The sequence below is a fragment of the Lagenorhynchus albirostris genome, chromosome 9, assembly GCF_949774975.1.
Source record: "Lagenorhynchus albirostris chromosome 9, mLagAlb1.1, whole genome shotgun sequence".
In the NCBI taxonomy this organism is placed as follows: Eukaryota; Metazoa; Chordata; class Mammalia; order Artiodactyla; family Delphinidae; genus Lagenorhynchus; species Lagenorhynchus albirostris.
This window is the reverse complement of record NC_083103.1, coordinates 8,482,568-8,495,050: the sequence shown is the minus strand read 5'-3', so window position 1 is coordinate 8,495,050 and position 12,483 is coordinate 8,482,568. Positions and strand designations below refer to the sequence as shown.

The window sequence follows — 12,483 nt, the reverse complement described above, 5'->3', positions numbered from 1 at the left end:
GCGACAGTGACAGCCTGCTCCAGCCTCTGGGGCAGACATACCAGACATACCAGGACGCTCCCCGCTCACCCCGAAGCCTCTCAGCACACCCTCCCCTGCGCGGAGGCGCCTCCAGAACCCAGCGCAGAGCCGCCGCCTCCTCACCTCGGCTACGCACGCGCTGCGGCCCGCTCAACTTAAGATCTTGTATACACATCACACTGGAGTGTCATCAATCTGCTCATTTCCTCCACGCCAGTGGGCTTATACTGTAGTTTAAAACTACAATAGGCCCCCGTTATCCGCGGTTTCTTTTTCTGCAGTCCGCTGGGTAACAAACAAGGAGACAACACTGTGGATAAGCGGGTACTATCTTAACGGTTGCGTACTTCCTACGGTTTCAGACATCTGCTGGGGGCCTTGGAACGTATGCCCCTAGGAAAAGGGGGGACTACTGTATATTAAGCTTTAAAGCCATTTAAAGGCAAGGGCATACCAGAGAGAAAGTACTTTTAACTATTGGGTCTTAAGCCATTAGATATCCCCAAAACCTGGCACCCACCTGGTACACAGCAGGTATTCCATGAATGAATGAATGGATCAATGAATCAATGAGTGAACGAGTGACCAAAGACAGGCCCTTCCTGTGCAGTGGTCTGTGACTCCTAAAGGGTAGAAGCAGCTCCTCTTCATCTCTATTTTCCTGCTCCGTCCCGCCGGCACTGAGCTTGGAATCAGGACGCATGGGCCAAATCCTGTCCCTGGCTACCTACAGGGTCCAGGGCACCCTTCCCTCTCTCAGCCTGTTTGTTCATCTGCCAGTGGAGGGGTGATGATATTGTACAATATATAAGATAATATAGGGTTTCCCTGGTGGCGCAGTGGTTGAGAGTCTGCCTGCCAATTCAGGGGACACGGGTTCGAGCCCTGGTCTGGGAAGATCCCACGTGCCACGGAGCAACTGGGCCCGTGAGCCACAAATACTGAGCTCTGTGCGTCTGGAGCCTGTGCTCCGCAGCAAGAGAGGCCGCGACAGTGAGAGGCCCGCGCACCGCAATGAAGAGTGGCCCCCGCTCGCCACAACTAGAGAAAGCCCTCGCACAGAAACGAAGACCCAACAGAGCCAAAAATAAATAAATGAATAAGTAAATTTATAAAAAATATATATATATATAAAAAAATACATTCCCCAAAGGGAAAGCAGCAGATGAAATGAAGCTTATAAAAAAGTGGGAGCCCGATGTCTGGCACGGGGCAAGTTCTTACTCGGGACCCGTTGGCTGTTGTTAACAGCAAGAAGGAACGTGCTCATCAACATCACGTTCCTCACCAGCTTCCCGGCAAGAGGCGCTGAAAATAAACACCAGAGCTTTATGTGTATTACTACTCACTCAACAAGCTGTTATGTGTATGGAGCAAGAGACTACCTGTAAGGCAGTCAAACCCAGGATGGAAAGGTTCAGCTTTGAGGAAACCACAGATTCTGCCTCTTCTTACTCTCTGCTTTCAGTATTGCCCAGATGTCACTTCCTTTACTTTCTTATTCTTCCTTCCTTCCTTCCTCCCTCCCCCCCCTTTTTTTTTTTTTTTTTTCCTGTTGCTCTGCCAGGAAAAACAAAATAAAAAGAACACTGAGGGGCGGGGATGTCAAGGAAGTGATTTTGACCTTTCACACAGCTCTCAAAAGTGGAGCTGTGTAAGAAAACCCCCAAGAGAAGATACCATGTGATGCCACCACCATCCCCAGCAAGATAGTCTGCCCTTAAGCCCCATTCCAAGTCCAAAACAACGATTTGGGTGGAGAGCCAAGATCAAAACAGCCAGGATCAAACTGCTATCTGCCTACGAAGCCTCCAGTCTTTTCTGCAACCAGCTGTGTAGCCCCGTTACTCTTCTTGTGACAGGTGGAAAATATTAATTTTTAATTATTTGCAATCTCTCCATTCTCTGCCTTCTGATGGTTCTCCTCCTCCATGAGATCCATTGTCGTGCTGCCTCTGAGGAAGAAGTAACTGAGGAAGCGGGAGGAAACGGCACAAGGCTAAATGCCGAGCAGGCCTAAGAGACCCTGTGGGATTCTGAGCAGGTGGGGGGCGGGTACGAGTATCAAGGCCAGGCCAAGAGGAAAGGGAGGGGGTAGGAAGAGTGGGCGCAAACCGCATCTAAGGGAGCAGAATCCATAGCAGGAGCATTTCATGATAACATGAGGGCTCTGATGCTGAACAGCAGCTCAAACCTGGAGCACCCCTCCGGGGAAAGGTGCTCCGTCGGCCAAGCAAATGCAGGCTTTTTACGTGTATCCAGGCCACTCTGGGCAGGCTTTGTGAATATACCAATTTTGACAGTTCGTCCTGGCTGGAAAAATCAGGCTTTTGTGAAAGGAAAGTGAAATATAACTTCCTTGTGAATTGCCTATCTCTGCAACCCCTCAAACCCTACTGAAGAGGTGAGAATAAACCCCTCGAGAGGCCCTGAAGAGCTTCCACTGCATAAATGCGCATCACCATGTCTATTTCCCCTTAAAAGCACATTCCCGAGATGTTGCAGGCTCTCATTCCACTAGCTTGTTAAATGGCCAGTCTGGGGAACTGAAAACTGCAGTGGACATTCGTTTTTGTCCAGCAGTCTCTCATCTGGTGACTCCATGTAGTTCCGGTGGAGCCGCCAATCACAGTACCCCCATCACTCCGAGTAGGGACACATGTGACCTACATATGGCTGGTTATCATGCCCCAGCCCTCAGGTTAGGCAGTGGCCCTGGAAGGAGCATATGACCCAAGCCAGAGACCAGTCAGAATCTTTCTCTAGGATGGAAGTGTGTGTGTGTGTATATATATATATACACACATAAATACACATTTTTGAATAGGCAGTGGGTCAAAAAGCCTCTTTCCTCTGGGGACTTAAAAGAGATGACATAAGCCTGGAGCCATGTGTTCCTGCCCTCCCCAGCAGCATGGAGATCTATCTGCAAGAGCAAATAATGCAGCCACTGCATACAGGAGATAATAGTCCTGTTGACATTTGAGTTCTTCCAGGGCCTCATGCTAGCTTAACTTCTAGACAGCCAATTATAAGAAACTTTTTCATAGTTACAGTTCTATTTTTTTAGTTATTAAGCTAGTTAGAGTTGGACTTACCTTTGGCAAACTGTTTACGGTCATCAAAGGCAACAATGCCAATGCACCAAAGACAAGCCACAGTTTGCTTGACGTCTCCCCCCACCCCACGACCACTTTTCCCACCCTGGTCCTTCCTTCCCCCCAGCCTACGCTGATGGAGGAATCATCACTCCCCATACTCTTCGTATCTCATCTACTTGTGAGTTTGCCCCTTCCCTACTAAACTGCGATGAACTCAGTGCAACACCCAGCCTGGTACGATCAGGGATGGATGGATGGATGGATGGAGGGATGGAGGCTACTGACCCCACCCAGTGTATGTTTCAAACTAGGAAATAAATCTTTTTATTGTAGGGCTAAATTGGGTATGTAAAGTGATTAGTCAATATTTGAGAAGTTCAAACCAACTTCCCCACTGTCTCCAAGGTCGTCAGTGAAAGGGAAAGCTTTCAGTAGAGATTTCTTTACCTCACCCCACTCCCAACAAGGAACCATTAACCAGTTAGCTCCATTTTACCCAACACCTCCCACAGCACAGCTTGCTCCAGCATTATGCTAGTAAGATACTAGTTCAGTATTGTTTTGCAGGACAGAGAAAGCTGACTCACTCAAACCGCATGACCACTGCGCCTTTGACCCAAGTTTTCATCCCCTTAGAGATCCTATTTGCTTTGCCAAGCCCAAATGTACTTCCCAGATCCTCCCATGTTAAACAGAGAAAGAAGAAACACAAGTAACATGGTGCTGTGATCTTTATTCCATTAAATGACCTTAAAACTAAGAAACAGAAACGAAGCTTTTAATATACTAATAGCATAATCTAATCCATTGCACTTTTTAAAAAGTATATTAAATTTTAAAGCCATTCAAAAAGGGTCTAGGAGAAAGAAAGTGCTTTGAACATTTTTTTTTGAAGAAAAAGAAATCAGAAAGGAAATTCTATATATGCTCAAAATTAATATTAACTCCTTTAAGGCTTAAGTCCATGATAGCATTTATTCATCAAAATTGGAAACTTTGGGAATCAAATGCCGCCTTCCCTTGGTCATAAAACACTACATTTAAATCTTAGTTCTGGCACCTGAAATGCCTTTCCCAGGAAGAAAAATTTCTTCTAAAATCTTTCTGCCCTTACATCTATCTTGAAAGTCCCTGGTAAGGGCTATTTTGTGGCTAATTTTCACAGTTATGATCTTCTCCTTCCTTTTTGTTCATTTTTACTTAGGCTTAAGGTTTTCTGTGCATAAAAGATTTAGAGGTTCAAAGTCACAGTGCTGAACTTTGTTTTTTTAAAAGAAAAACAACTTTCAAAATAGTTTTTTTTTTTTAAATCCTAATTACACCCGGTAGTAAATAGGATACTTGTACATTCATCTCTCAGAGAAGGCACTAGGACTTCCTAATTTAGAAAAACATTTTCACAGAGTTTAGATAATCCTCTAGACTAAAGGCATCCTTATTACTCTGAACACTGTAAACTCTCAGTGATTGTATCTGGCAGTAGACCACCTATTCTGAACCTCAGGCAAAAGCCATCCACTTGCCTCCAGACAATACTGAATTGCACTTTCCCATCCCTCCAAGCAGTCTCTCTGGCTGTGGTCTCTGTACCACCTGTGATGCTGTTTTTAAAAGTGGTGATTCCAGGGCCACAACCCAGACTCAGACACACTGAGGCAATCCCTGGGTATAAAGCTGGGAATTTGAATTTCTTTAAATATGCCTCCCAGGGGTAAGTTTTATGCACTTCAAGGTAGAGGAGAACCACTATCCAAAACATAGGTACAACAGGACTTAATAGAAGTAAAACGATTCAAATGCAAAATGGTCTCTTACAAATGGGCTTTTGAATGTCATTTTAAAACACCACCTACACAAACAGTTTGTGTTTTAGGAACTGAAGCTTGTCTTCATCATGCCCTTATTCTTGACTAAAATTTTGTTGGATCTAAAGGTAAGCCAGAATGATGCAGCCCATGTTTGCGACCTTAGATGGCAGCCATCCTAAATAATCCTAAATTACATTTCAATAGCTCTATGCAGATGTCCATGTAAGTTTACATTATTTTAAAAAAAATACTCTAGGGAAAAATAAAACTTTTTTAATCGCTTTTGCCTGGACTTAAATCAACTACTTAATTTCTCTGTAACTCAAACATACATACACACTCATCCAAACTCACCCTATCCAAGACACCATTTTCATAAGCCAGGTGGAACGCTGGGTATGACCTGTTAAAGAAACGCACTGCCAGTACAAGGCAGTTTGTCTGTTTGTTCGCATAAAGCATTTTACTTCATGAAAGAGAAAAAAAAAAAAGAAAAACCAGGTAAAACAAAAACAATACTCACAGGCAACTCTACCAAGTATGAAGTAGCTGTTACTATATAAACCTCTGCGGGAAAACAGATCTCTTGGTATACTGCTAAAATAAGGTTATGACTTTACGGATGTTTTATCACCATACATGAGAGTTTTCCCTCATTTTGTCTACACACCTCAGTGAAACAATCAAAATTTTGATTCTATTATTTTTACTTAGAAGCTAACTGGAAGTATTAAGAAAACAAAAAACAATATTTAACCTCTCCTAAAATGAAGTATTTTCATAGAAAATTCTGAAAACCTTCTATATGTTAATAGGAATGTGCCCCATATACTGTTAGGAATGTGCAAATTACAAATGCTTGCATGGAAAGGCAGGAGTGGCAGAGCAACAAACACCAAGCAAAAACTTAGTCCTAAGTAATGTCCCTGACCCACAAACTAACGGCTGAGGGAAGGTAAGGGGTAAAAGACATTCTTTTCAACCTGGTTATAAACCTCCCCAAGACAATTTATAGCCAGCAATGAGAATGTACCTGTTATTGGAAAAGCTGACATAAAATCATCAATTTTCTGTTAAAAAAAAAAAAAGAGGCCAAAGGAAACCATAAAAATCCTCACTGAGAAAATATTATAAACAATTTCCAGAGGAAGAATAAGTTAACTGATAAAGACAAAAAAATAAGGGTTCCCCAGGGTAATTAAACAAAGTTATTCCTTTAAGATCAAAACAGAAATGGTGGATTTAAACAGTAACTAAATTCTAAGATTTCATTAAATCATACATCATATATTTTTTATTTTAAAAAATCTAATATTTTAGTATTAAAATAAAATTTAAACACAGCATCCTTTCTCACCATTAAAAGTAGGATAATTCTAGACAATTTTTCTGAAATCTATAAATGTGCTTATACAAATGCATTAAAAGCTAAGTATCTCAACATCTGTAAGGCCTTTAGCAAATAAGTATCAACCTTCAGGAAGATGAGAGGCCACCTGAAAATGCACCAAAATTTCAAAACTAAGTTTTTAATTTATTGATAATAAAGCTAAGTATCACTGATATGCAAGTAAACAGCTTTTAGGACAAGCTGGAATTCTTCTAGAATTTAACCACAGCTGAATAAAACAGCAAGAGCTTCAGGGCAAGATGGTATGTAAATATGAAAAAATACATAAAACACTTGGAATTAATTCAGAACTTGTAAAAATACTTGAGTGGTAAAGTGTTAAAACAGTCAAGAGAAATATTCTTTGACAGAGATTACATGCTAGAAGAGACTTTTTCTACCTTCCATTCATACTTCACGTATAAAGAATTTACCCTTAGAATTTGCCTAAACCTCCCTACCTCCCACAGCAAAAGTTAAATTATCTTAAGAATTAAGGCTCACATACCTGAATGTTTATATAAATACCTGCAGGCAAGTTTTATGAAGTTTTAAAATCCACAACAATTCACCATTATAAAACCAAAGGAAAAGGCAACTGATAAAGTTTTTTATCACATGATCAAGGTAAATGAAGAATTCTTAGATACTTCTAGATATTATATGTCCATATTTGGGTGGGACTTTGGTCCTTACTAAGCCAAAGCTATTTTAAAGCTACCAGACTAGTCATGTATAAAGTTAAAAGGATGATTCAATAAAACTGACAGTTTTAGCTCCATTATTAAAAACATTAGACAGTGAATAGGAGAATGCAAATAAACATTGTGGATAAAGACCTGATTTACTGCTAAACCACATGAAACAGGATGCCAGTTAAAGGCAGTTATGTTTGGTAAATGTCTTTCCTCTAATCCTTGATAAAGTTCTGTTTTCATACAGAACTCTAAAAAACAAAAACTCTCAAATGACAATTGTGTGTGAGTTATGTATAATACATATATGTATATAAACCTACAATCAGTGAATCTGACCAAGGCACAAGTTCAAATGACTTATCAGAGGTCACATGGTTCATTTAAACTCAAGCTTTCTTCTTAAAGTATGAAAGCTCATTCCTTTTATTACAAGCTGCTCTGGTTTCTCAAGCCATATTTGTCTCTTTTCTAGAAAGAAGCTATAGGAATGAATGAAGGCAAAAAAAAAAGAGTATGTTCTAACAAAACTGCCAGCCTGTCAGGAAACAGATCTTAAATTTCAGTGTACGGTAGAGTTAAATACGATATAATTTTTCCATACTATGTGGCAAAAACAATTCTCTAATATTATAAGACTTTAAAAGTGTAATGGCATCATTTTTAGTCAGTCTTTAGTTCTGAAGCTTTTGCAAGTTTTGTAAACTTTAAAAAAAAAATCCTTTTCAAAAGACTAAGGTACAAAAGAACTGATAATTCACCAAAACAGCATCTTTCATGTGGTTATCCTCAATCCCCTCCCTATTATGTCCTCAAAAGCATGGATTCAACCTTAAAAGGCACTAAATGGCACATAAAGGACAAAACCGCATTTCCATTTTTTCTTTTAGCTTTTTCCCCATAAAGTGCACAAAGCAGAGAGTAATAAGAAGACAGACATAGGCTTGGATCTATACCAGCAAGGAAAAGAAATGTTTCCAAGAGAAATGGAAGTGTGTTTAAGAATTTGAAACCACAGGAAAGGTCTGTTCATTTATTAGTGCTGTGTTTCAGCTCTTTCCAGATGGTCCCAGGTCTGCGTTCCTTGGCACCTGGACCTGTGGCCATGGCAGAAGCCCAGAAATCAGAAGGGGCTGGCCAGGGTCTTGTTGGATCCTCTTGTTAAGATGCTATTGAGCTTTTTTATCCAAGGATGGTCTCCCAACAACTGCATCCCTCACAGCAGCCTGAGTGGAATTACCAATGTGAGAAGTGGCCTGCAAAAGTCCATTTATTCAACATGTCAGTTAATAAAATACAGCACAGCATCAAAAGAGTAAGCCATTGGAGACAAACTTTCGAAAATCTCTGTCTACGTTGTTACTATGTTATTATAGAAAATAAGGGAATGAAAATGCAGGGGTCGGGGAGCCTGTGGCAGCTGCTAACTCCCCAGAGAGTCCATCAGCTGGGCCTCTGCTACCTTACTGGAATGGGGTGGGCAGCTCTCCTGGCTTTACCACAAGCTTCTAACTTAACTGATATGTTCCTGCTACTCAGAAAGAGAAAGCTGAGTCTCAAGGATCTATAAACCTAGAGATCATGTCAATGTCAAAAGCCACTGGCTTACTGAATGATTTAAGTGAAAGACACGCCATCCTTTAGTAGGTCTCAAAATAGAACAGTTTGTTAAGGTTCATATTTTTCAAAGCTTGTGACTTTCAGTGAGGCAAACTAACCTTGGATGGGGGAGAGACTCACACAGGAATTATGTCTGATGAACACGCAGTTAAAAGTTTCCCATGAAGAACACAACATATGTACGTTGGAAATTTTTTTGCACTAAAGAGCAGTTTTTAAGCGTGGAAACAAAATATTACAAATAAACATTAATATCCTAAAGAAGGATAATAAAACGTAAGGCCTATTAGAAAAAAAAAAAATGGCCAGGGTAAGCTTCTCATGCCTTCTTTCACTATTGAACTCTTCCAAACGGAGACATTTTACAATCAAAGCACAAATATCTGTCCTTTACCAACCGTCAGCCTGCTCAGCTGGCACCACTTACCTGCTCTAATACATACGCTGCACCACAATCGATAGCACCGCCCAGCTCACGATACTGACCAGAGTACCGGATGTACCCCCAGGTGAGAAGCGCTATTAACAGCAGGCCAACCATACAGTTGAACAGCTGGGCCACCACCTCAAGACCAATAACGCCAGTGAGGCCTGAAGCTATGTACAAAGCCACAATGCCTGTGAAGAGCACTGCAGGGGTTCGGAAGGTGCTGAAGACATTCTTGCTACCATTGTGCTTGCAGAAGTTCTCATACAGTCCCTTGATCTCCTCCTCCAGCTCCTGCTGGTAACGAAGGCTAAAATCCTTCCCACCCATCTTTTTTGTCTTCTTAAAATGGTCCAGAGCAAGTTCTTTGAATTCACAGTGCTTCTCCTCTAGAATGTCTGGAGACAAATAAGGTTTGTCTCCCCCAGAAACCTAAAAAGAATAAAGACACAATGTGAAGGGTGAAGAACCCTTCAAAAACAAATGCCAAATAAAACAAGTGAAAACACTGAAAAGCTTAGAATATTTTAAGATATTAGAAATTAACTTTAAAATGATGACCAAGACCAATAGAGGTCTGGTTTCAATTCCTCAGAAAAGCACACTTAGTAACCAGGGTGATATTGATTAGTGAGAGCTGTGACACTGTAAGAAAGCCTTGCTTAGAAAGGGCCATAATTAAAAGGCCCCAATAAGCAGGAAGACCTGAATGTTGCCTCATCATCATAAGATACACTAAACGGGATCACGTTTGGACTTCTGAAGTCAGCAGCATGCCCAGTTATAGGTGTTTCAGAATAAGACGACTGCCCGGCAACCTACCTCTTCCATGTTGTTATAGTAAATGTCCTTGGCAGAGGCTGCAGCTGCTAAGTTGTTGGCTTCAGCAGTGGCCTTTTAAGAAATGAAAGCACAAACCATAAATCCTTTCTCTTTTAATGTTCTTCCACAAATAACCAAGTAAAAATTTTCTCTCACCCTATTCCCCATTCCCCCTTCTTTATTATTCTTCTGTTTTTCAGCTTTCCATATAGCCCAATTTATGAATTAAAATATACCTTTTCTGCCAAATTTTCTGCCAAAAAATGTTCTCATACATAATCTTTAGCATAAAATTAAACCTCTGAAAGTATTTCCTTTACTTCGATTTTATGTGTTAAAAAATAGATGCAACTCAGAAAAGAAGAGGAAAAATTTATCTTTACAACATCAATCCCAATCTCTAGCTCCCTTTGTGAAAATGTTATCCTACTAAAGAAATAAACATTTGGGGCTTCCCTGGTGGCGCAGTGGTTAAGAATCCACCTGCCACTGCAGGGACACGGGTTTGATCCCTGGTGCGGGAAGATCCCACATGCCACAGAGCAACTAAGCCTATGTGCCACAACTACTGAGCCTGCACTCTACAGCCCATGAGCCACAACTACTGAGCCCATGCACCACAACTACTGAAGCCCATGCGCCTAGAGCCCGTGCTGCACAACAAGAGAAGCCACTGCAAAGAGGAGCCCGTGCACCGCAACGAAGAGTAGCCCCTGCTCGCCGCAACTAGAGAAAGCCCGCACACAGCAATGAAGACCCAATGCAGCCAAAAGTAAATAAATAAATAAATAAATAAAAATAAAAAAAGAAATAAAGAAAAAAATAAATAAAAATAAATAAATAAATAAATAAATAAAGATTTGGCAATAAATGGCCTTATCCTCAGCACATGAAAGTCAGAAATTATATGTTTTAACAAAATGACATCTTGGAAACATCAAAATGTTGGAAATAAAACTATTTGCAAATTAAAAACCTGATTAGTAAACAGGAAATATTTAGCTACGTCGGACATGTTCTATGAAAAGAGACAACAGGTAACAGGAAAATGATTTGTCTAACAGAACTGGGTATGTTTAACCTGTTTTCCACAGTATGTTTTGGGGGAAGACCAGGCCCAGCAAGAAGCCATCCTGTTCTAACTTCACCAGCATGAATACAGACAAGAAAACTGGAAGGGAGTCACACTGCTGGAAAATGTGCTAAACATGAATGGACCTCAGCATAATGAAAAGGGGGGGTACCAACAGCATTCTCTTCTTAAAGGACTCTGCTTACTGTATACGGGTCAATTCAAGTAATCAAAGGATATCATTTAGGATGCCAAAGAACTGCTTACCTGAAGCATAGATTTGGGGTGAGGCAGATCTTCTCCTTGGTAAATTTTAATATATGCCTTAGAATATAAACATAAAAACAATTATGAAAAATGCCATTCTGTCATATTTAACTGGACTTTGATTTTTACAAACAGTGACCATACAGTTGCATTTTCCTAAAGACCTAGATCAACACCCAGGAATTAGCAAAAACACAGCACACCTTTGAGTGCATGTTAGCATTCTTTAGTTAACTGAAAATATTCTCAAAGCAGCACAAGTCTAGGACTCCCACCAGGCTCCCCATGCACACTGGCCTCACCACTACCTGTGGGCAGAGTGACCATCCGCCTTGAGGTAGTCGTGTCACATCTAGGTGCCGTCTCCTCCTACTCACAGCAACTTCCTAACCACCTCCTGTCCACACCATCTTCCTTGAGGAACAATCTTCCTTTAGCCACAGTAATTACTCCTCTAAGAGAGTGCAAACAACATCCATTTGGTTCTTAGACCGATACTGCCACCCAGTGGCCCACTCCTGGGAGGACACTGGAGTCTCTCAAAACGCCTCTCACCATCTCCCCCTTCAAATTTTCCCCCAGGCTTTAAAATATTGAAACCAAGTTAGTTTATAACCTAGATCAGTTTAACCAAAAGTCAAACATTTTAATAATAAAAACCCACATTTACCTTAAAATATTCCAATAGCCCCCGACAGGTGACTTTCGAGCCGTTGATCTCCTTCTCCATTAAGTTAGCTGGGTTTAATACATATGGTATCAGTGTCTGTAACTGCTCTTTGAATTCACTGGCAATATCTGTTCACAGGACCAAGAAAAAGGAAACAATAAGCCCAACAGATTTATTCAACCAAGGGGAGCATAACGCACAATCTTCACTCTCTATCTAGTTGTTCTAACGTTTGCTAGCTAAAAGACAGGGGCGGGGGTCCCAGACTGTGAGTCTGACACTTTCTGACAATGACCAGATTGCTTGCGGGTTTCTGTTCTCCTGTACCTGTATTGTCTCCTTCCCTTCTGCAGTATTAAGTCCTCTCTAGTCCAGAACAGAATATGCAGAACATCCCTACCCTGCTTTCCATTCTGGGAGATTCAGCCTACTCCCTAGACTTTCAAGAAATTTTACTTTTTAAAGACTTTCATTAACAGGCCTTCCAGAAAATCAAGTATCAACCCCTCAGGTTCTCCCAAGCCAGGCCTTTGCTGTACCCTCACTCTCCCCCTTAAATCCATTAGATTTCACTATTCATCCACGTGCTT

At 41.0% G+C, this 12,483-nt stretch overlaps 1 protein-coding gene across 1 annotated transcript in view; it reads right to left on the bottom strand.

Annotated features, from left to right (window-relative positions):
* Nucleotides 1-3,847: 3,847 nt before the first annotated feature.
* ATL3 (atlastin GTPase 3) overlaps nucleotides 3,848-12,483 on the bottom strand; it is a 39,881-nt gene continuing 31,245 nt past the window's right edge. Inside the window, exons 8-12 of the mRNA XM_060158868.1 lie at nucleotides 11,894-12,021; nucleotides 11,224-11,280; nucleotides 9,885-9,956; nucleotides 9,063-9,494; nucleotides 3,848-8,271 (exon numbers count right to left, since the gene is read on the bottom strand). Coding sequence (XP_060014851.1) covers nucleotides 8,185-8,271; nucleotides 9,063-9,494; nucleotides 9,885-9,956; nucleotides 11,224-11,280; nucleotides 11,894-12,021 — 776 coding nt within the window. The 3' untranslated portion in view covers nucleotides 3,848-8,184. The remainder of the gene's footprint in view (nucleotides 8,272-9,062; nucleotides 9,495-9,884; nucleotides 9,957-11,223; nucleotides 11,281-11,893; nucleotides 12,022-12,483) is intronic.